The sequence below is a fragment of the Bombus flavifrons genome, chromosome 9 (assembly GCF_040668555.2).
Source record: "Bombus flavifrons isolate JBK064 chromosome 9, iyBomFlav1_principal, whole genome shotgun sequence".
NCBI lineage: Eukaryota > Metazoa > Arthropoda > Insecta > Hymenoptera > Apidae > Bombus > Bombus flavifrons.
The window spans coordinates 12,102,418-12,128,245 of NC_138450.1; the positions used below are offsets into that span (position 1 = coordinate 12,102,418).

The window sequence follows — 25,828 nt, forward strand, 5'->3', positions numbered from 1 at the left end:
TTGCTTGTACGCAGACGGGCGCGAGGATCGAATCTGCTTTTCTGAATCCCTACAAGTTGCAGGTTTTTGACCTTTTCATGCTGCACGCCGAGTCATCCTCGATAAATAGGAAAGCACGCCAGCTGCCAAGGAATTTCAGATCCGAGCGCGACGATAATCGGGCCCACCGGAAGGTACCATGCACATGGACATATTTTGTATCGGGTTCGTCGTCTGATCCACGCGAATCGTTAAACGCAACTCGAAGATCCGATGTGAAATTGCTGGGGTGGAATTGTTAGGGACAAAGTAAAATATTTGATACATGAGTTGAAATAAATAGATGCTGGCACGAGTATTCGAACACTTTGAGTTATATGGGAGGCAATAAAGACTCTTATCTAATAATTTTGCAAGCATGGGAGTTGAAGAAACCTCTGTACACGAAAGTTATTCGATCCTCGTACTGGATAATGTTTATTGAAGTAATTTTTATTCTGTACAGTCAGGACAATGTACAAGGTAACAGTTTTTACTTATTAATTCATTTTTATGAGAAGAAATATTTTTGAATATTTAATTGCATTAATGATTTGATAGAATCTAGGACGAATTAATTAACACGACCTTTCTCAGCATTCGATTCACCCAGTTTAGGTATCGGAGTTCCGGATCGTTGAAAATAGTTTCACTGGTCCAATATTGGATTCTGTGGCACGCAATTCGGTAGCCAAAAAAGGAACGAAAACAGACCACGGCTGTGAATATTTTCACCATTTTCCCATTTTCACCATATCGAAGTTTCAAGCTTAAGGATTGGATAAATCGAAGCATAGATACGTTTAATACACGTATGCTTGTACATTTAAATATACGCAAACCAGAGACCTCCAATTTTTACGAATATTAACTCTACGCGTTGAAATATCTCGTGGTCGAGTACGAACAGTTACTATGATATAATGAAGTTGCGAATTGGAGTGTTAAACGATGCTGTCATACCCAGGCCTATTATAGCGCTCTATTCTTCTCGATACGAATCGAACATGACAAAAGTTGCGGTCCGTTTTTTCTCAGGCTCCTCCAACATCAATGTATTTCAATCTTACTTTAATTTCTACCGAACGAAGAACAGTTGTAATATTTTAAGAAAACCCGAGCGAAAATGAAATCGTTACCACTACGATTAATCCTGAAATTTAGGAAATTGCCGAGGACATTTCCCTCGAATTTAAGAAATTATTCAACGATAGGAAAATACGATTTGATCAAAGATAATTCGAACAACATAGCGAAGCTAATTTCTTTTGCTCAAACACCGGGTATCGATTTTACAATCTTACTATATTACGGAGGCTACTATACTTGGTCTACTCTGTATTCGACTCATCGCATCGTCTAGTCTCGCTCTTAACCTCATTAACCAATGGACCCCTCTTCCGAGTCGAATAAAGTCGCATTGTTGACGGCCTCCGCTGCAGCCGGGGACAGTGGAAATCAGGTCGCCCCCCAGCCGCCTCGATTTTCATCGTTCATTGTCCCTCTGTATTCGTTATACCTCAGTTATCCCACTTACTGAGTAATCGCGTGGCAAATAATCCAGAAGCATAGAGATTAATTCCACGGAGGTCGTGACTCGAAAAACTTTAATGCCAAAGCGCTTGACTAACGCCTGTCTTATATACTTTGATAATTATCAATGTTTCATTCATCTTACCGGATGATTATTATACATATTGTCGGCGATGCGATTCTGAACAACTTGTTTGTATACATATGACCGTCGTTCTACCTTAGTTTCCGAGATACTCGCGATAAACTATCGCTATCGTCACAGTGAATTCTATGCGTAATACAGAATATAGAATTGCGTATATAATCGTACGTACGGCCGTGACAGCGTGCGCGCTAATATTAGCGGCCGGATAAACTAACCCGTACCTAATCTTTATCTGTTGTTTGTAGTTTATGTAGGTTTGGGTTAAATGTCGTTTTGCCAGACGGCGGCCAACTAATACCAGGGCAAACGCTGTCACGGACTCGTAATTATACAGGCAGAGTTCACTGTAGTGGTATCGACAGTTTTGCCTATATCTGGGAAACTATGGTCGAGCGGTGGTTATACGTATGGGAAAGAGTTGTTGGAAATATCGATTTCTACAGGGTGTTAAAAAATCATCGAAATCGGTGGGATGCACGAGATACCGATAATTAGCCGTACCGTCGTCGATTTTCTCTATTTTTCGTTTTCTGGTGTTTACCAATATGGCAAGTAAGCGGCTCGAATAAAAACAACGGTTGCTGTCCGGTGTGAACGCTTCGTCTTCAACCAAATATAATGTACTTTTTGATGTACCGCAGAATTTTATGTATGTAATTAGTTGGTACGCGTCATGAAATGGGAAAGGTTGAAAGTCGTCGAGATATCCTGTTATTGCCTTTGAACCGGCTAAAGGAAATAGTATTATTTCGAGCCAAGTTGACGCGGTTCAAAATAATAACCAAGTCCTTTACGTTCGCTCGAGTGTATCGTAGTAGTACTTGCCGGGTAGTACCTCTCTGGGATAGTTGAACGCAGGCACAAGCAGGATATACATACTAAATGTACCGTGTGGTTATGCAAAAAATGGTCGATCAAAGTCCCTAACCATTTCTCATTTCATCTCGTACTTTCCAATTATGCTACGGCTATTTTCGTCTGACATTTAAGTATTGCCGAACTTTCATCTACGGAGTGACCATCGATCACACTCTTGAGCTAATCAACTGATCGATTAGAATCGATTAGAATCGTAGATATGTTGCAAATACGAGTTAGAAGCTAGTGCCTCTGTCAATGTCTATGCGGTCTTTGTAATCGAGCTTTCCTTTTTCTACTTAGAAAGATTACCGTCATCGATAGACTCGCGAGAAGGTGTCAGATTGTAATTAATTCTTGAATATATCAGAGCGAGTTGTTCTTTGTTACAATTTTGGATGATCCTTGCCGCATTCTATGATTTTGAAAGATACTTGAGCTGGAAATTTTTGTTATTCTATTCTGCTCTACTCGAGGTAGGACTCGTTAAAGGAGATTTTTGCGTCGGTAACAATGCACCGTATTCGCCTGCGTCACAGTTAAAGAGACTAAAGAGGAAGAATTAATTAAAACTTCATTCCATTTCTCATTCTCGTGACGCTACTAATTCGTAGTCATATGAGAGTGTTATTAAAATAAAAGATAAGAAAATACTTGCATTTGGTTAATTAATACGTGAAAGCCATAACAAATACGATGATTTTATATAGTCACACACGCTACAGTGGTTCTAGCGTGTAACTTTACAACCACGGTCTTTCGGTCTTCTTCCACCCAATTATATTTTTCTAACGTTGAAAGATATCTGTAGCGTAGACACGAAAATACGAAAAAGATCTTACTCGTACGCATGATTTCTCGTTTTGGTTTCACGCGAAACGTCTTAGCACTCTACGAATTCTTCTTGATGTGAAAATATAGAAATTAGGTAATCAAATTTCGCGATAGGCTTGAGAATGTTACAAACGGTTATTCACGATGGAACACCCGGTATATAATATATATCGTAAACATTGGCGCCACGGTGACTCCGCTGGAAAATCAATAGCCTGGCTGTGTTCGTGGCGAGTGGTAAGTTCATCTTACCTTCAGCGTTGCGGCGTTTGGGTCTATATCGTACTCTTTTGTGCACGATATCGAATGGTGTACCCAGACAGGTACGCACCTGGTGGACGTGCCTCGAGTGTGTATCTATTATTACGAACAGAGAACCGATTATAAACTCGGTGAATATTACGAAACGAATAATACGGTGTTAAGTGGGATACGTTTATGAGGTTCAAAACGAATCGACCTTTTTCTTCCATTTGATTACTCGATCTGATGTAGTACGAAGCGGGAATATATCTTTTCTTTTTTTTCAATAAAAAGATACTTACTACATACAAGTAGCTTTTCTTTATTTTAAGTAAATTCCTGAAAACTATCTTTTATTTTTTACTACGACAAAGGTACGTACCTTTAATCCTTTCGTGACTAACGAGACAATTACGTTCCAAGGTAACTTCTAGAAATACTGCTGAGTTATTACGTATAATTTTTCTGACATCACTGAGAACTTTTGAAACGTGTCTCGTTATGAATGAGATTTCTCTACGTCTCATCCCGTGTTTCTCTTCGTTCGAAAGATCTTTGTTTCAACTAATAATATTTATGTCAACATACCGCTTATTTGCTTTTAGTCTTAGTCTTACTCTTAGTCTTCCTGTCGAAACACAAAAATTGCCTCAGCAGCGTTATTTAGAATGCAAGTCTAAAATAATTGAATCGATGTGTTATACGCGTCAGTAGCGTCGAATGCACTATTTCTTTTAGCTTATTTTTTTTTAAATCTGAACTAAGTCCGCGCGATTATATCATTACGTTACTCATTAAAGATTTCAGAGTAATATAAGAAGTAAGAGAAATACGAATGTTTGTAATTGTAAAAATTATAGCGGAGACTATTGTCATTTCGTCTCGTGTCTCGGAATGCGGCCGCTTCAGAGTTAAAAAAAAGAAGGAGACTCCTTCGCGAAATTGTTAAAGTGTCTGGAGGAGCCTCTTTTTGTTCGATCGGCTGACAACTGTGTTACGACCGCTATATTAATCATCCACTTCCTCTAGCAAACGAATTTACAAGCGGTTGCGAGAGTCTCTTTGACCGGGCAGAAGGTCGTGCAGCTTTTTCTTTCGAGTCAAGGTGAAGGTGAAAACTCGGTGCTGATGAGATTCTTCAGAAAAAGACAAAGAAGACAATTGCCGGTGGTTGCTTACATCGAGGAAGCTTAATAAGGAGTTCCGTATATCTGAGACTGTCGAATCCTTTGGCAACGAATGTTTGTATCAGATATATCATGTGCTAGAGAATATTTCAAATTCAGACAAAAATGCTCCACGGATCGTCATATTTCTCTCGGAAGCAAATATTTTAACGGTACAAAGCTACGATAGGAATGAAAATGAAGACGAAGGACGTCACTGAACGGAAGGACATAGCAGATTTTTGAAGCCATACTTTTGTCAGACAAGCGTTGAGTTGCGAATAAATGCGTATAAAGGGAGTAAGTATGGAAATTGTAGGATTTTAGAGGTTGGCGGTGGAAACGGAAGCCTGGCGCTCTCACGTCGAAGGACAAAGAGCTTGTTGTCTTGAGGTACCGTTTCTTTCAGTCATGTTTCCACGACTAGTCGTAACTAGGACGGTCCTAGTTTCCTTGATTGTAGTTGGACTTTGCCTACTCCCTTTTTTATAACTAGCTGGTCGCCTTGTTTGATCGATTACGTTAGTTCATGTTAAATACGCTATTATGTAATATTATTTCGATCCTTTGACCGATCGATTAAAATTTAAAAGATCGTCCGAAAAGCGTCTATTTAATTTCTTCTATAGGAATAACGAAGAAACAATTCGTTAGACATCTCGACGATTCCAATGTTTCTCACGACGACGAAATCTTCAACTTTTAACTTCCCTTGCTTCAACCGTCAATTATCTATGAAAATTTTGTTGGTAAATTTGTTAGACAATTAATTTTAGAGTAAAATAAGCAAGAGAAAAAGATGACGATGCGAAGACGCAGTAAATCGACGTCTATAAGTAAGAGAGATGAGAAGTAGAAGAATGCTTCTCCCGTTGGAAGTATTGATTTATCAAGAAGTCAACCTACCGCGGGTTTCTTCTAACGAAAGAACGTTATAATTTCTTTTTAAATAGCGCGTATCGCTCTCTTAGCGTAAAACAATCTATTTCCGTAAATAGATATAACTCGGAGTAATACAGTGGTATTAATAATACACGTGAGTAATAAATAAGATGTTAACAAGTAACAAAAAAATAAAAAAGAAAGGAAAATTTAAGAGCAGAATCTACAAGCGAAGATCATAACATTTCTCAATATAATCGTATTTTTTACCTCGCTCTTTTATCATTCTCGTGTTTCTTTTTAGAATGTGAACGGTTACGCGAACTACGGTTTCAGCCTATGATTATTACAAGCTGGCTACGTAATAGGTGTAATCATTTAACATTTGTGTATGCAAGAATTTTTTTTCCAAATCACCTTGCAAGCAACGGTATTGCAGCTATTAATTTTCCATGACATCCTGTGTCACTTAGAAGTTACTTGTTCCATCATCCGCGTATATATTTGAATACTTGAAACATCATGAGTAGTTGGATAGATTACAGAGAGCTAGAAATTAGATGCGAAGAGTTAATGAACGTTACAAGCGATCAAACTCGAATAAAAAATACGGAATTCTTGCCGGTACTGAAGTTCTTCCACGAGTCAATCCTACACTAGAGCGAGTAAAATTAACCTTCCTCGATGATCGTGTCATTCACTTTTGTGATTCACTTCACCCCGCCCACTGTTAGCCGTCGAGGCAGAGAGCTAATCTTTATACCCTTGCCCCGTTGGTTTGCTTCTCCTCTGCTTTCTGGCAACGCTCATTAAAGTATACCGGTGCTCGCATAATTGCTCTTAATTTACCGTAAGTGTCTGTCAGACACTAAAAGAATTTCATTCATCATTCTCGCTTTACTTTGTTCTGCTCCTTCGGTCTTCGGTCCATTCAAACGATCGGTAAATTGGGTCGACGAGCAATGTCGATTCTTTTTGTCGGATTGCTCGTGCAAAATATATCGGGTGACTTGAAAATACTATATCGAAAATTTTGTAAGTATCGAACGAATGGAGAGTCCGAATATTTTCGTTAAATTTAGCGAACTCGAAGATGTATGTATTTTCGTGTCGGAAGATTCCTTTGACAGGGTCGACGTAGAATTTTTATTCTTTCGTTCAAACCGATTCAGAAAAGTGTATCGAAAATGTCGTAAACCAGATAGACAGAGAAGCTTCATTTCGTTTGTTAAATTACAGTGGAACGGTTTGTATAATTGGAGTTCGTAAGATGGAGGAGTTCATCAATTTCCTCCGCTACTTATAATTTTTCGCATAATAGGAGCTCAGGTTCAGATGAGTGAACTGGATCAGCAAAAGTTCAGTTAATGGGGCATCGATTAAAATTTCGTTCCATTAAACGGCGTTCTGCTATAGTCACGGGAAATGAGATTTTGTGTTTTACTATGATAAACTATATGTCATTGGGGAACAGCGATCTTCCTGTACGGATTCATTTGTCGATATCCTCGCGGAGAAGATCGATCGGTCTATTTAAAAAATCGCCCTGGCATTTACGAAGTGACTCAGTATTTGACGTTCGGTGATAATGGAGCTCAAGGTTTCTTTCAACGTCCAAAGAAATAGCGATTTATGTGTTTTCGATCGAAACAGCGAAAGTAACAGTATAACGTTTATACTTATATTGGAAAGCGTTGATCTAAATATTTCAGAGGAAACGCGATAATTTCTATCCTACGATTTGACTAGCTGGATGCGTTACGTGTCTAGTAAATGTTCTTTAAATGGCATTGCTTGGATGATTCATTCATTCCACGTTCGAATTACTTTTCTGATATAATCGTGTGGTTAGCGAAGCACAAGGAACATAGCTTGGAACGATTTTATTAAAAAAGAAATATAATAGATCAACGTCAAATAATTACAATTTTTTTAGACATCGACGAAACATTAATATGTCCGAACATTTTCGCCTTTGTTATATTCTTCAAAATAATTATCATCTTCCCTTTACACTCGATCTAAACTAAATACAATATAATTAAATGTTCGTGTCACTGTTACTACATTCCATTCAAAGGATAATCGTACATTGCGGAGAATATTGGATAGCAAAAAAAAAACACACACACAAGATAAATAAACTTAAATCTTATCACAAGATAAAATAAAATCATCTTCCAATCGTGCGAATAATTTGAATTTTTGAGAAAATTTTTAAATTATCGATGCAAATGTAATTTAAAGAATTCGCGTACGCAACTCTGGTCGCTAGAACCGCGTACGAAAGTGCGATACCGGGGAAGGATAGATTCGAGAGGAACAATCGCGTATCAAAGTTCAAAAAGACGAAGCAGAGATCACGATTAGACGAGCGTAGTTCACGTAGGCGGTTGAAATTCGAAAGTACGGATATATCCTGAGGCATCCGTGACCCCGTTGAGTCCTACTCTTACGAATCAAAGGTTAAGCAACGCGTACAGGAACAGAACTAGACAATTTTTCTTCTTTCTGGCTAACTCACGCGTCTGGTAATCCTCTAGTATCCTACTGGAAACAGAATTTTTCTTCGTTAACACTTTGACTATCACGTTGGTCATGTATGACCGGCCACGGTTTCTCCTGTGACGCCACGGTGGTCGTTGGTGACCGGAGCGCTTGAACTTCTTACAATTGTAAAAATTGAATGAAAATTGACAGTTAGGACATTTTGAATATAACCGATAAGTAGAAGATACTTTGAAATAAAAAGTGCCCCATTGAACAATTGAACATTTTTATTAGAATGTTAACGTGAAGTAGAATGTTAATTAAACGTGTGATTTCGGTGTGGCAGTCAAAGTGTTAAGAGATATCCATGTGGTCTTAAGACGTTCTCCCACTTGGCTGAAACTGCGTTCCGCGCTCAGCAACGAAATGTCACCGTGAAAGAACGACTCCCGTATCCATTTACCGTGGTTTTCCTTGAGTTTTTGCACGGCTACCCGCGCGAATACGTCGTAAGGTCGTGATATATTAGTCGCCGTGGACTTGTTGAAATCGAGGGAACTTTGAAGGACGTGGATCAAAAGCACGAGCCCTGTGGATCACGCGAATTTAACTTAGTACGAAATTTAGTATCCGGTGTATCCTGCGGATGGAATCGAAGCTGGACAATCGTAGGAAAACCCGGAACTGTGTTCGAACAACAACTTTTATGGATGTATCATGTACGCGATATGCGAGAACTTGATAAATTTTCACAAAAGAAGCGACGAAAAAATAACGATTCCCGAGGATGTCTGCGAAATTGGAATATCTTATCTTGGAAAAATAGATCGAGATTAGAGACGCTCAATGAGGTTTAGGTGTTTCGTAGATGAATCGAAAAAGTTAGAATAAATGTTAGAAAGGAGAAACGTTCTAGAAAGAAAGGTTCGACTCTAGAACGAAGAAACGATGACTTTCGAGGATCGTATTTTCACGTGATTCTCCAAGTATCAACACTTTAGATAGAAATATTCGATTATCTGATTATTTCGACAAGTACATTCTAATTGTAGTTTTAGATGATAACAACTTTCTTTTTCTTACGATAAATTCTTACGATAACGATTACCATGAAAATTACGAAATGCAGTTAAGCTACTCTTAACAAGAATATTATAAAAAGTACATCTAAACCATCCGCCTATTCTGCATTCTTTTAATCCGTTTAAAAATAATCCCTAGAAGATTCGAATAAATCCAATTATTCCACACCTACAGCTCCACCATCACGCAGCCACGTATCGTCCTCAACTACGTACTTGGAGCGTGCAATTCGTTTCGTGCAACATTCTGTGCACAACTTAGCGTAATTATCTTCTCTTCTTTTCATCGCTACTCGTATGCAAGTACGATTCTCCTTACAAAGAACCAGAGGAATCTGAATTTCTAAAGAGACTCCGCGTTTTCTACTTGGCGTTATAGATACGTACAGCGCATTGAGCACGTGTGTACTATTTCCAGAGTACGATTCACGCAATCTCCGCCGAGATAACAATCGCGAAGCAATCTTATTTGCACGGGTTTGTCTCTTACGTGTTCCGTGTGTAATCTTGGTCAAATTCAGTTACAGTCGCTGGAAATCGATCAAAGTATCTGGACATTTTACGAACGGTACGTATATCGTACTGTAATTAAAACACCTTTGAAATTAGCGGAGGCGAACGAAAGTGCAACTTTTCGATGCCACGAACGCGTGACTAATTCTAGATGTGTACGGAATAATATACCGTAGAAGTTATTCCTGGAACGGCAAATAAAGATTCTGCAGCAGCGTAACCGTGCATATTCTTCAATGAGAAACGCTGAACCTATTAATTGCGGATAAACGCTTGCAGATATTGTTGATAAGGCTAAAGATAAGCTGGAATCGTGTAAAAGACGAATCGCTATCGTTTAACATATATTAAGAATGAAACAGTGAAACGATATACGTGAGGTTTATGTGCAGTGATTCACGTAGGTTTTCCAACGCTCTTAATAATTTTTTACGTGCACGTTATATATTATTATTGTTATTATGTATATGTTAAACATTTTGAAACAGCACTCTCTTGCAAATAAAGTTTTTGGTATCAAAAGTTATGTTCAAAAAGAGAAAGAAGGGAATGTAAATGTCTATTCTATGCGTACACAGGAATCATCCTCTTTATTTTTCAATTTTTATTAACGAAAAAAATTAAATAACATGCACATCGATTATTTCTACGAAACGGCGGACTACTGGAAGCATACGTCTACCGCAAGATTCGTATCTATGTGACTTCTTTTTGAACAACGATACTTATCGTTAGATAAGAAAGTAATTTATTCGCAAAAGTTAATTATAAAAATTTAAAATTCAACGAGACTGCACGGTAATTGGATGTTCGACATTCGCCGATTCTGATCGAAATGGTAAAGCACGCGTTTGAGACGCGAGTCCTTTTACAGAGCAACGTCAATCCGAGAATGAATAAAACATAATTGCGCGCATGATTTCATCCTGTCGATCGAGCAAACAAACTTTTATAGCGTATCGTTGATTGAAATTACATAATCGAGGCTTTGGATTGTTGCAAGCGAATCGCGATGATAAGAATTCCATCGACTGTTCGTGCAATTTCCCTCAAATTCTTTCAGTTTGCCGAGGTGTTCTTTATTCTTCCTCCTGGTCGACAGATACAGTCGTTGGAATTGAAATTGCGCGCTTAAAACTACAGAAATACGTACACACTGTCTTATCTGTTAGTTTTATTTTAAGGCTGACGACGATACGTCGCGAGATAATTTTTCGAAAAAAGCTACTAGATTGTTATAATTTCCTGCAGCGATTCTATGCAGTCGCAAGAAGAGTAGAGAAACGAGGTATTTTTGTTCTCGACAAGCAGCGCAATGTTTATCAGATACGCTACGCCACGTTATTAGGCCGAAAAGTTATTTTTGGTCGTTACATCATATAAAATAAGACTTTTTATACTACCTGTATAACTGGTCAACAGTTTGTAGACTTTTAAAGAGAAAATATAATACGAAGAAACGTGTAATCAATCGTCTTTTCACTACGTGTACGATTGTTTGTATAAAATTGCAAGAAAAATGCAAGGCTGACTGACGTATCATTATCACGAAAACTCGAGGAACTAGGCATTTATCAGATACGTCGCGTTATTAGACTGAAAAATTATATTGGATCGTTACATCAGAGACTTTGTACGATGATTGCAAAGAACGGGTTTATCGCGATCAAATGGAAGGAAAGCAACGTACGATCGTATATTGTCAAGTGCACGTACCGCTTATTTCCAGACGTGTACCGTGAACAACTCGTTGCTTTACGTTCTGAGATCGTGTGGGAGTCGCTCGACGTGCGATTACATCACGCGAATGATGTCACACGTGCGAAATATGCACCAATGGCGTACGAACCCGGCCACAGTCGAATGAATAAACCGCTCGTCCCGTTCTTCGTATCCGCGAATTCGTTCCTTCCTGATACCGTAATCCGCAATTGAAACGAATTGTCGTTGGCTAGGTTGTTGGTAGCAACTCATCGTTACGTCGACCAAATATGCTAATTACGTATGTACGTATATATGCAGTTATTTTGCGTGGAAGTTCTCAGATGGTCCTTTGTGTAGAAAAGTGGACAAAATGTTTGACAAGTTTCGTATCAAGTAGTTTTTCTGAGCGACTCTAACGAATTGAATTTAGCTCGTTTAATAATCACTCGTGATGACCAAACATCATTAATGTTGTCACCAGTAGAGCCAAACGTCACTGATACATAATGTACGATTTATAGATGTATGTGAATGTACAGTGGTTACAAAAAGTATTTGAACGTTAAAGTATTGAATTAAGTATTGAAGTATTGAATTTAGCACGTTTAATAACTTCGTGATGACCAAACATCATTGATGTTGTCACCAGTAAAGCCAAACGTCACTGATACATAATGTACGATTTATAGGTGTACGTGCATGTACAGTGGCTACAAAAAGTATTTGAACGTTAAAGTATTGAATTTAGCATGTTTAATAACATCGAGATGACTAAACATCATTAATGTTGTCACCAGTACAATCAAACGTCACTGATACATAATGTACGATTTATAGATGTACGTGCATGTACAGTGGCTACAAAAAGTATTTGAACGTTAAAGTATTGAATTTAGCATGTTTAATAACATCGAGATGACTAAACATCATTAATGTTGTCACCAGTACAATCAAACGTCACTGATACATAATGTACGATTTATAGGTGTACGTGCATGTACAGTGGCTATAAAAAGTATTTGAACGTTAAAGTATTGAATTAAGTATTGAAGTATTGAATTTAGCACGTTTAATAACATCGAGATGACCAAACATCATTGATGTTGTCACCAGTAGAGCCAAACGTCACTGATACATAATGTACGATTTATAGATGTATGTGAATGTATAGTGGCTATAAAAAGTATTTGAACGTTATTTTTTTATAAGCTTTTACATATTTCTTTTTCTTTTCCTAGTATCAAATCTTTATAGCCGTGTGAAATTTTAATATCCTTGGATCTATGTAATTAATTAGTACGTAAATGATATAATAAATACAATATTGTAGAGTTCTCGTAATTACTTTTTATTTAATAGTGGCTAATAATAAGACATTTAATTACCACGTTTGTTTGATTTCATCGATTTCTAAAATTAAACAGAAAAAAAAGGAAAGAAAGAAGAAAATGCAAGAAAATTTTGTTCGAATATGAAAATTCTTTACGTATAAAGATCGTAACGTGATGTTATTTTGTTCCAGGAGCACCCTTTCGAAGGGTAAGAAAGAAGTGAGTTGTTGGTCCGATTGACAAAATGACGACCGACATCTCGGTGGTGCGCGGGGGTTGGGACCCCACGCTACAACAAGAGATTGTCGATGAGTACGAATACGACGGGGGAAACTCGAGTTCGAGACTTTTTGAACGTTCACGCATCAAAGCTTTAGCTGGTACGTCCTCTTTTCCTTACTTGTTATCTTTATATTCGTTAACAAAAACGAAATGTTTCTGTTTGATAAATGGTTTCCAATTTTTGTAGTATGGAGTATTTTCATTCATGAATTTTTAAAAAACGTGAATGTGATTGAAAAGTACGGTTGGTACATAGCAGTTTTATTTCGTAAATTCGTGTATATTATACGTAACTTGTAAGATGCAATTTGTAAATGGCCATAAAAGGCATACTTTGTATACGAATAAATTTTAGTAGATCGTTGATGATTTACACGATTATGTATCGTTAATTATTTGAGAAATTAAAACGTCGAAGTTAGCTTTGCCACATCCTTTGATATAGATACTGGGTTGATAAGTGCACACTTTAAAGTGTGTGGCTATCGTAGAAAATGTTTAGTAGTAGCCTTCCGGTGAATCTAAAATCATTGAGTGAGCACTTGAGGGTATTATAAGAATGTATAGAAAAATAAATATCGCAACAGATATCGTGAGATAGATAGCCTGAATTTATTTGAAAATGAACTACGATACAGTTGTGGACGACCTGAGAGGTAGAAATAGAAAAGCGATTTTAAAACATTGCAATTTAATCAATTTTCTATACTTACGTCCTTTTTTTAATCAATTCTGTAATTAAAATTTTGTTATAATATTTACTCAATTTTCTATTTTCGTGTTTCTTAAACCAGGTGAACGTGAATTGGTACAAAAGAAGACTTTCCAAAAATGGGTCAATTCCCATCTGGTTCGGTGTTCATGCCGAATTGGCGATCTATACGTCGATCTTCGAGATGGCAAAATGCTCATCAAGCTTCTCGAGATTCTCTCCGGAGAACGTTTACCACGACCTACGAAAGGAAAAATGCGAATCCATTGTCTAGAAAACGTCGATAAAGCGTTGCAATTCCTTCGGGAGCAACGAGTGCATCTAGAAAATATGGGATCTCACGACATAGTCGATGGAAATCCTCGTTTGAGTCTTGGTCTCATCTGGACTATTATCCTGCGATTCCAAATTCAAGACATTACCATCGAAGAAACGGACAATCAGGAAACGAAATCAGCGAAAGACGCTCTACTTCTTTGGTGTCAAATGAAAACTGCTGGATATCACAATGTAAATGTACGAAATTTCACTACATCCTGGCGCGATGGTTTAGCCTTCAACGCCATCATTCATAAACACCGTCCGGATTTGATCCAGTTCGACAAACTTTCCAAATCAAATGCTATTTACAATTTAAACAACGCGTTCAATGTAGCCGAAGACAAGCTTGGTCTGACGAAACTTTTAGATGCTGAAGACATATTCGTCGATCATCCTGACGAAAAATCAATCATCACTTATGTAGTCACGTATTATCATTACTTCTCGAAGATGAAACAGGAGACCGTGCAAGGTAAAAGAATAGGCAAAGTGGTTGGTATTGCCATGGAGAATGACCGTATGATACACGAGTACGAAAGTTTAACCAGTGACCTATTGAGATGGATAGAAGGCACCATAGAGGCTTTAGGTGATCGTCGGTTTGCTAACTCTTTAGTAGGAGTGCAATCTCAGCTCTCCCAATTCTCTAATTATCGTACTGTAGAGAAACCTCCGAAGTTTGTCGAGAAAGGCAATCTGGAGGTGTTGCTGTTCACTTTACAGTCGAAGATGCGAGCCAATAATCAAAAACCATATACGCCTAAAGAGGGTAAGATGATCTCGGACATTAACAAAGCGTGGGAGAGGCTAGAAAAGGCGGAACACGAGCGTGAATTGGCTCTGCGTGAAGAATTGATTCGTCAGGAGAAATTGGAACAACTAGCAGCTAGATTCAACCGAAAGGCTAGCATGAGAGAGACCTGGTTGTCCGAGAATCAACGTTTGGTTTCTCAGGATAATTTCGGTTTCGATTTAGCTGCTGTGGAAGCTGCAGCCAAGAAGCACGAGGCCATCGAGACAGACATCTTTGCGTATGAAGAACGAGTTCAAGCTGTTATGGCTGTTTCACAGGAATTGGAAGCTGAGAATTATCACGATATCGAACGTATTAATGCTCGGAAAGATAATGTTCTTAGATTGTGGAATTATCTGCTCGAATTGCTTCGTGCTAGAAGGATGAGATTAGAGTTGTCTTTGCAGCTCCAACAGAACTTCCAAGAGATGCTGTACATTCTAGACAGTATGGAAGAAATAAAAATGCGTCTGTTGACCGACGATTATGGAAAGCACTTGATGGGCGTCGAGGATCTTTTGCAGAAACATTCTCTGGTAGAAGCTGATATCAACGTGTTGGGCGAAAGAGTGAAAGCTGTCGTTCAACAAAGCCAGAGATTCTTAGAACACGGAGAAGGTTATCGACCGTGTGATCCAACCATCATTGTTGAACGCGTCCAACAGCTCGAAGACGCGTACGCTGAATTGGTACGCCTGGCAGTCGAACGCAGAGCCAGATTGGAAGAGTCTCGTAAATTGTGGCAGTTCTATTGGGACATGGCTGACGAGGAGAATTGGATAAAGGAGAAGGAACAGATCGTATCGACTGGAGACATTGGTCACGATTTGACGACTATAAATCTGCTGTTGTCCAAACACAAAGCACTGGAGAATGAAATCCAGTCTCATGAACCGCAATTGATGTCTGTGGCTGCTGTTGGAGATGAACTGGTTCGTCAGAAACACTTTGGTTCTGATAGGATTCAGGAGAGGCTCCAAGAAATTCTGGGAATGTGGAATCATCTCCTGGATTTGGCCGCTTTCAGAAGGAAGCGCTTGGAGGAGGCTGTAGACTATCATCAACTGTTTGCAGATGCCGATGACATTGATATTTGGATGCTGGATACACTACGACTCGTCTCATCAGAAGACGTTGGCAGAGACGAAGCCAATGTCCAATCGTTGTTGAAGAAACACAAAGATGTGACAGATGAACTCAAGAACTACGCTACAACTATCGATCAGCTTCGTCAGCAGGCATCGTCTCTTGGTGAGCAGGATGCTAAGTCACCGGAAGTGCTGGAAAGACTGGACTCCATAGACTCCAGATACAAGGAACTTATGGAACTCGCCAAACTTCGCAAACAGAGATTGTTGGATGCATTATCATTGTATAAGTTGTTCAGCGAGTCAGACGGAGTGGAGCAATGGATCGGTGAGAAGAATAGGATGTTGGAGACTATGGTACCAGCGAAGGATATCGAAGACGTTGAGATTATGAAGCACAGATACAATGGTTTCGAAAAGGAAATGTATGCCAACGCTTCGCGAGTTGCTGTGGTCAATCAACTCGCAAGACAATTATTGCACGTTGAACATCCCAATTCTGAGCAGATCGTTGCACGTCAGAACGAGTTGAACCAGAAATGGGCTGAGCTCCGCGAGAAAGCAGAGAACAAACGTGACGAATTGAACTCTGCTCATGGCGTACAGACCTTCCACATTGAATGCCGCGAGACAGTATCTTGGATCGAGGATAAGAAACGTATCCTTCAACAAACAGACAGTTTAGAGATGGATCTGACTGGAGTCATGACCTTGCAACGTCGACTAAGTGGAATGGAGCGCGACTTGGCAGCTATCCAGGCTAAATTGGACGCCTTGGAAATGGAGGCTCAGAATATCCAACAACAGAATCTGGAAGATCCTGAGGTGATCAAGGGAAGGATTGATCAGATACACACTATTTGGGAGCAGTTGACACAGATGTTGAAGGAACGTGATGCAAAATTGGAAGAAGCAGGTGATCTTCACAGATTCCTCAGAGATTTGGATCACTTCCAGGCTTGGTTACGCAGGACACAAACTGATGTGGCCAGCGAAGATACTCCAACTACCTTGGCTGATGCTGAGAAACTCTTGACACAACACCAGAATATTAAGGAAGAGATTGATAATTATACCGATGACTACCAGAAGATGATGGAGTACGGCGAAAGATTAACCAGTGAAGCTGGTGATGGTGATACACAGTACATGTTCCTTAGGGAGAGATTAAACGCCCTGAAGATGGGCTGGGAGGATTTACGCCAGATGTGGGTCAACAGAAAGATCTTACTGTCCAATTCTCTTAATCTGCAAATCTTCGATCGCGACGCACGCCAGGCAGAAGTGCTTTTGTCCCAGCAAGAGCACATTCTCGCTAAGGATGAAACGCCGGCGAACTTCGAACAAGCGGAGCACATGATCAAGCGTCACGAGGCGTTCATGACCACGATGGACGCGAATGACGAGAAAATCAACTCCGTGGTGCAGTTCGCCGGACGACTTGTCGACGAGGGCCACTTCGCGGCGGACAAAGTCAAGAAGAAGGCAGAGAGCATTAACGAGCGTCGTCGAATAAACCGAGAGAAGGCGAATCAGTATATGGAGAAACTCAAGGATCAGTTACAGTTGCAGATGTTCTTACAGGATTGCGAAGAATTGGGAGAATGGGTTCAGGAGAAGCACATCACCGCTCAAGATGAAACTTATAGAAGTGCCAAGACGGTGCATAGCAAGTGGACAAGGCACCAGGCGTTTGAGGCCGAAATCGCGAGTAATAAGGATCGTCTGCAGCAATTACAACAGGCTGCTGAAGAATTGATTCAACAGAAGCCTGATCTAGCTGAGATCATCAAGCCTAAGGTGGCAGAATTGGCTGACCAGTTTGAGGAACTTGAGACTACTACTCATGACAAAGGTGAACGCCTGTTCGACGCCAATCGTGAAGTCCTTATTCACCAGACTTGCGACGATATTGATTCTTGGATGAACGAACTGGAGAAACAGATTGAAAGCACGGATACTGGTTCTGATTTGGCATCGGTGAATATCTTGATGCAGAAGCAACAAATGATCGAAACTCAGATGGCTGTGAAAGCGAGACAGGTTACCGAGTTGGACAAACAGGCTGAACACTTGCAACGTACGGTGCCTGACGACAAGATGGAGGAGATTAAGTGCAAGAAGGAGAAGGTGGCTCAGAGATTCGCCCAACTGAAAGCACCATTAATCGATCGTCAACGTCAGTTAGAAAAGAAGAAGGAAGCTTTCCAGTTCAGGCGCGACGTGGAAGACGAGAAGCTCTGGATCGCCGAGAAGATGCCTCAGGCTACCAGTACGGAGTATGGAAATTCATTGTTTAACGTGCACATGCTTAAGAAGAAGAACCAGTCTCTGCGTACTGAGATAGAGAACCATGAACCTAGAATCAATCTGGTCTGCAACAACGGACAGAAACTTATAGACGAGGGCCACGAGGATAGTCCTGAGTTCCAGAAATTGATACCCGAGTTAACCGAGAAATGGAAGGAGCTGAAGCATGCTGTAGACGACAGGAACAAGCATCTCCTGCAAAACGAAAAGGCACAGCAGTACTTCTTTGACGCGACAGAAGCGGAATCCTGGATGAGCGAACAAGAATTGTATATGATGGTGGAAGACCGTGGCAAGGACGAAATTTCAGCCCAGAACTTGATGAAGAAACACGAGTCTTTGGAACTTGCCATGGAAGATTATGCGGAGACCATCCGCCAGCTTGGAGAAACCGCCAGGCAGCTCATTAACGATCAACATCCTCTTGTTGACCAGATTGCTGTGAAACAATCACAAGTAGACAAACTGTACGCTGGTTTGAAAGATCTTGCTGGTGAACGTCGAGCTAAATTAGACGACGCTCTTCAATTGTTCATGCTGAACAGAGAAGTGGACGATCTTGAGCAGTGGATCGCAGAAAGAGAATTGGTAGCTGGAAGCCACGAATTGGGTCAGGATTACGATCATGTGACACTCCTTTGGGAGAGGTTCAAAGAGTTTGCTCGAGATACCGAGGCGATAGGCTCGGAAAGAGTGGCGGCAGTGAATGGAATTGCAGATTCTCTAATGGCAAGTGGTCACTCCGATGCTGCTACTATTGCAGAATGGGAGGATGGTTTGAACGAAGTCTGGCAAGATCTGCTAGAATTGATCGAGACTCGTACGCAAATGCTGGAAGCTAGTAAAGAACTGCACAAGTTCTTCCACGATTGCAAAGACGTGCTTGGAAGAATCTTGGAGAAACAGAACGCTATGTCTGACGAATTAGGTCGCGACGCTGGCTCAGTCTCAGCTCTGCAGAGGAAGCACGCCAACTTCATGCAGGATTTATCCACGTTGCAGAGCCAGGTGTCGCAGATCCAAGAGGAATCTGCTACGTTACAAGCTAGTTATTGTGGAGACAAGGCTAGAGAGATCACTAATCGTGAAGGAGAGGTAGTTGCTGCTTGGAACAATCTTCAATCGCTTTGCGATGGTAGAAGAACGAAACTGGAGGATACCGGTGATCTGTTCCGATTCTTCAACATGGTTAGGACTCTGATGATTTGGATGGATGATGTAGTTCGTCAGATGAACACTTCGGAGAAACCTCGCGACGTTGCTGGAGTGGAGTTACTAATGAACAATCATCAAAGTTTAAAAGCCGAAATAGATGCTAGGGAGGACAACCTGATGGCGTGTATCAATCTTGGGAAAGACTTGTTAGCCAGGAACCACTATGCTAGTAGCCAGATCAAGGAGAAATTGGCAGCTTTAACTGATCACAGAAACGCGTTGCTGCATAGATGGGAGGAACGTTGGGAGAATCTACAACTGAGTAAATATATGGATATTTTGATTGAACTATTATAATTTATTGTGGATAATAGGAAATTTCAAAGCACAAAAGATCTTTAAAATATCTCAGAAAGAATATAGATTATAAGTAGGTGAAATACATTTTTTAATAATGTCCGTAAAAATACGAATCTACATAAATATCCGCAGTCTGTTTATCGTGTCAGAAATGATATGGTCACCTTATTAATGATGTCTGCGTATTATTGTAGTTTTGGAGGTCTATCAATTCGCAAGAGACGCAGCGGTTGCTGAAGCATGGTTAGTCGCCCAGGAACCATACCTTATGAGTCAAGAACTTGGCGTAAGTAATGTTAAATTAATTTCTAACATAATTCTTTAACGATGTTAATAATATTTGATGAAAATTAACGATATAATAAATGTAATTGTTACAGCACACGATCGATGAAGTGGAGAATCTGATTAAGAAGCACGAAGCGTTTGAAAAATCGGCAGCTGCTCAGGAAGAAAGGTTTAGTGCCTTGCATCGACTCACTACGGTTAGTGTTTTTTCTATGAATGAGAAATATTGATTTGTACAATTTATTCAATGAAAACGTTTGTACGTGCTACAGTTTGAGTTGAAAGAAATGAAGAGGAGAGAACAAGAACGAGAGGAAGAAGAAAGACGCAAGAAGGAGGAGGCCGCAGCAGCCGAGGCAGCTCGATTAGCTAAAGCAACACCAGTAACTAGTCCAGACGAACCACCGAGCGAAAGGTACCATTAAATTTTAATAATTTTCATTATATGTTTTGCTTCGTATTTAGCTAGTAAAATGGAAAATACTTACAATTAGCCAGTAATAAAATTATATGTAGCACTGGATCTAAGATATAATAAAAAATTATAATATAAAACGAATAAAATATTGTAATGGTAACTAGGAAATAATATTAAGGAACATAAGGTATAACAGAGTATAATAATTTTTGTATAACAGAGCCGAAGCAGAAGGTGTACCAACTGGAGAACGTCCCGCCGGAGAAGACGAATCACATGGTAAGATAATAACACATGTACTGCATAATGTCTTTTTATCTAAAGACAGTTTGATAAGAGTGTCGTATACGTTGCATTGTAATGTTCACTTTTCAGTGCATTAGAGAATACGAATAGCAATAATCTCAAAAAACCGATTAAGATACCTAAGAAAGATAACATTTTCTTTAGATGCTTTAAAACGATATTATCAGTAAATATCTCAATCTAATGTCTTGCAAAAACAACGATAATGCGTGATTGATGATCGTTGAACGCTCGATTCTACTATAAAGAATGAATAGAAACGTTTTTTTTTCTTTTCTTTTTTTTTTTATTGTTGTACTAATACAATATGTATCGTCCGATTTTGCTTTCCACGTATTTTGTACACTTAACTCTCAGGCGACTGGTTTTACAAACTGGTTTGTTTGGATAAGCATGAAATTGCTAACAGCACGTTTATTTTTGCCTTTTTCTCTTTCCAACCTATTATCGCCATTGTGACTCCGTTCCAAATGGAAATCCAATGAATCCCAACTATCGATTCTATCCTATAACGCACCTTAAAATGCGGCACGGAATGCACAAATCGCAGTGGCACATCGCAAGGCTTCTACACGTACACCACAACCTCAAGACAAGCCCAAGGAAGGTGAGTGTCCTGATGAAACAAATATTGTCATTTTTTCGCTAGAAATTTTGTCTTTATTTCCAAATGATTATTTCAAACAAATTGTTTTTTTTTACCTTTTATGTGACTATATATATATAAATGTGTATCTATTATATGATCAACGTCATATAACGTATTGTATTTGTATCATTTTGATGACCATTTAATGCATTACACATCTGCTAATTTATTTATCGTATTTTCTATTTCATTTCTTTGCACAATTCATTTTTACATTACTCGATTTCTTTCATTGTGGCTAACGAAAAGTGCAAAGAATTAAAAATCTTTTTCAGAATATAGGGAAATCATTGTATGTTATGATACAATATATCTTTTACTAATTTTATTATCGTTTCTTAATGACAACACTCTATTAAATACCAGTGCCTTTTTTTTATAGAAGACGATCTAGTTTTTCGAGAATGTCGTGCAATTATATGTTGCTGAATGTTTGTTCAGCAGTATTAACTACGTATCTGTAGTTGGTCTATAAACGAGGCTCTGATATTTGATGATTGAATTGCACTTTATATATAGATCCCGCTATATCGATCCTTTAAGCTGGTGATGGAGCATAAAATCAAATCATCTGGCAGCGTTTTACAGCAGATTTTCTTTAGTTTCTTTCCACGGAAATATTTACCCGAATTGTGCAATTATATTTTGTAAGAAATAATGTAAACCTTTTACTCTTTGCAGAAGCATAAAAACTAGCTTCTGAAATTGTAATTTGATCTTTACACAATTCAGGTCATTCTCATAAATTTCACATGTTCTGTCTTTCAGCATATTCGTAGGCAAATTACTACTGTTTCTCGCTATAATCGCAGCTACGAACCTTTACTTGCTTTTATTAACTATTTTTAGCAGGTGATGGAGTTATTCTACCTGAGACACACGAGTATTTAAAAAAAAAATGATTAATAATATTTCAACTGACATCACGAATATTTTTCAATTAAAATTGAATTTTGCATGAATTATACAGAAATATTCAATATTTATTATATCGATTATATACATTCCTATCATACACGAGTTAATATAATAATTTTCCAAATAAAAGTGGTGGGTACAAATTACGTAAATTAAGTTCTTTCTCTCGATTAATAGTATACAACAAAATTTAATCTTTATTTGAAAGGTAAGCACACACAGTGACTTATATGAAAGTTAGTATTCAAATATAACTTGAACTTTGAAGTATGTTTGTATGTGTATCTAACATCTTTCCTATGCAATAGCAGATGCTTTTAGAGCAGCTTGTCTGTTTATTGTTGATCCGTCGTGATCTAAAATCCTTATTTCATCTTTGTTTCATTCCACAGTGCTTAACAATCATTCATTATATCTCTCGGAGTGTTCTTTGCTTATTTTAACAAGTAATTTGAAAAATGCATTGTTTAGTTGGTCGTGTTAGATGTTTTGCTTTCATAGAGTGATGCCTTCACTCTCAGTATAATATGATTCCAAAGTATAGCATGTTATAATCGGTGTGATGGTATATAGTGCATGCTCAGAAACCTGCACGTCTATCCATGCGAGGAGAAGCAACACCACCTGCCACCACCCCCTTGAAACCTTCGCAAGGTCTGTCTAGTCCAACAAGTAAGTCCATTTTAAGGATCAATGTCTTCTTTATTTGTCATTCACAAAAAACTTATAAAATATATCATACTAAAAATTATAATCCAAAGATCAATAGGTCGTCTAATAATACTCGAAGAATTCTTTTCCAGAATTTCATCGCATTAAAATAATTAATTCCAATATTAAAAAAAGAAGTACAAAACATAAAGAATCTCCCTCTGAATAAGATTAAACTTGGAAAAGCTCTGCTTCTTCAGTGGCGTTCACAAAGATACGAATTTGCATATACATTGGCGATCTAACGATTATGTGCTAAAATAGTTTATCTCGTCGCTTGTATCGTTTAATTTCTCTCTTGGACCCGCAGGACAGACGCCTCCAAATTCGTCGATGAATTCACACGCCTCCAAGATCCTCAGAGTCTCGTCGACAGAACGAGACATGGAAATCTCACTGATCGCGATATGTCGAATCAATTGGTTTCTATCGATGACGAACAGTCCCTTAAGGCATATTCCTTCTTTTTCATCCAGTACTCCGTACATTCTCGATATATTCTGATTCTTATCGGATAAAAAGGGTATTTTCATTTCGCCCAGACCACCTTGCTTCCGGGGTGTAATGATCCATGCTAGATGTGCGTACGGAGAATCCGTAGAAATGGCAATTACCTCGCAGCCTGTTTGTCATTTAAAGCGAAATTGAATATTTGAATTTCTTGGTATTATATAATAATTGTACGAAGTAAAGAGATGCAAAAGATAACGAACAGAGTAACATATTTAATTTATGAATGTATAATTATATATGTCGGGGATGAAAGGACATCGGAGCCTTCCCTTTGGAACCTCGGGAAAATCCCTTAATACCGTAATCTAGATTCTATCATAGGCATAATTAAACAATTGTCGTCTTTCGATCCGATTGTATTCGTTCGAGATTTGTGATAATAAGCTTGGGCTCGAGGCGACAGCCAGTCGCCGAACGTAGCCGCGGTCACAGGATGAACGCTTTGTCTAACAAAGGTACGAAGTAATTCTATAGCTCTCCTTAAAAGAAATATTTCTGACGACACGCGATAGTAAACATTCCAACGGTCTCCGTCCCGTGGCTCGTCACACGCAGACCCTATTCTTCGAGTAAGATGATTGCCAGATGTCGATGCGTCTCCGCAGTACATGTTCAGCTAGCCTGAGGGCCCGTTATAAATCTTAAGATTTAGCTAACTAAAGTCCTTCAAACAAACAGTCTTTGTCCCAACTACGAGAAGATAGAGGAGACCTATTTTTCAACGAACGACGTCCCCCACTAGCAACGTTCCCTGGAGGGCGGCTAGCATCTTTTTCTAACCACCGATATGGAGATTGACCAATTAGCAGCAACGTCAATTTCCCTTACTTTCTGAACGAAGACTATCCTCGACGAATCCGATGATCTCGTGTCCTTAGACACACCCCATCATAGTTTTCCTCTCCTTTTTTCCTGACGAAAAGTCATTCTCTCGCGAGATCGTATTAGCGACTTACTTAGCGTCTGTACGCTCGGTGGATATTCCACGTTTTAACAAAGAGTCCGACTTAGATTTTGTGAGCACGTTCATCCATCATCCCGTCGACCGCGGATTCGTTATTGAACCTAGGATCATTGTCATTAGTTTCTCGAGTATCTAATTACCACGGTTACTTGTCCAGTTCTATAATGATCGTATCTGCACTAGTCAATGTCTTCTCTATTGCTTATCGACAATGTGTAATCCAAACGAAGATTCGTTTCACGCCCCTAACCCTAATTCCAATGTAAACCCGACATATATATATTTGTATCTTCAATTACGAAATTAAAAGAGAAAAGTAAAGGAAAGAAAATAAGGGATGAGTAGCGTATACCTAATTTATTGAATTCTTCGATACGATCGTTGAATTGTATGATTTCCGTAGGGCAGATAAAAGTGAAATCGTAGGGATAAAAGAGCAATATCAGATATTTTCCCTTGTAATCTTTCAGGCATATCTCTTTCATTTTTAAGTCAATTATCGCGATGCCTGACCAGGCTGGTGCTGTAGTGGATAGCGCTGGTACCACGTGTACTTTTGGTTCATGCGGCTTTTGCGGTTGTTCGCCGCAACACAAGTCGCTCTGTTCTATTTTGCCTCTAAGAAACGGGTCGAAAGTCGTCATCATGGTACGTTATAGTGAAATTAATAGCCGTATGAAATCGATATTTCTTTCTATATAAACGCGAATATTGGCAAATATCGTTTCCAAGAGCGAAAACAAAAGTTGGCAGATTTTCTCTATAAAAATGTCAATGTCACGGTAAACAAATTTCGAAAGTTTCTTCCTTCCTTCTGAAAAACACGATGTTCCACAACAAAATCTAATCCTCACCTCGTCGTTGATGCGACGTTAAAACTTATTAAAAGACAACGTTGCGAAGAGGGAACGAGCCATTTGTACAGTATATTAACTGTCGTTATTGATTTAGGATTTTCAAGGAATACGTTAAAGCCTGTTCTCAGCGCTAGATTTCCGTAGCAATAACACCTTTATACAATAACTTTGTAATATACGCAAGATATAGGGAAATAGAAAAATTGTAGAATTTTAGAGTTATGTCTTTCATAGTAGATTATTAATTACAAATTAATATTACGAGGGAAAAATATGATAAGGTTTGATGAAACATTGCGAATCAGATACGTTAGCAAATCAATCACGAATTACGTATCAACAACGAATATTATCATATCTTTCCCGTGTCGACTTTGATTC

The 25,828-nt window shown here is 38.9% G+C and overlaps 1 protein-coding gene across 6 annotated transcripts in view; it reads left to right on the top strand.

Moving 5' to 3' along the window:
* Positions 1 to 25,828, top strand: part of beta-Spec (spectrin beta chain) — a 38,656-nt gene that overhangs the window by 6,004 nt on the left and 6,824 nt on the right. For 2 of the 6 annotated variants that reach the window (XM_069120283.1, XM_069120285.1), the window contains exons 2-8: positions 12,994 to 13,182; positions 13,879 to 19,785; positions 20,018 to 20,109; positions 20,204 to 20,308; positions 20,384 to 20,526; positions 20,750 to 20,808; positions 21,386 to 21,442. In XM_069120283.1, coding sequence (XP_068976384.1) covers positions 13,047 to 13,182; positions 13,879 to 19,785; positions 20,018 to 20,109; positions 20,204 to 20,308; positions 20,384 to 20,526; positions 20,750 to 20,808; positions 21,386 to 21,442 — 6,499 coding nt within the window. In that variant the 5' untranslated portion in view covers positions 12,994 to 13,046. Of the gene's footprint in view, positions 1 to 12,993; positions 13,183 to 13,878; positions 19,786 to 20,017; positions 20,110 to 20,203; positions 20,309 to 20,383; positions 20,527 to 20,749; positions 20,809 to 21,385; positions 21,443 to 22,975; positions 23,075 to 25,828 lie in introns of all 6 variants that reach the window. The other 4 variants (XM_069120284.1, XM_069120286.1, XM_069120281.1 and 1 more) reach the window with 3 other exon arrangements.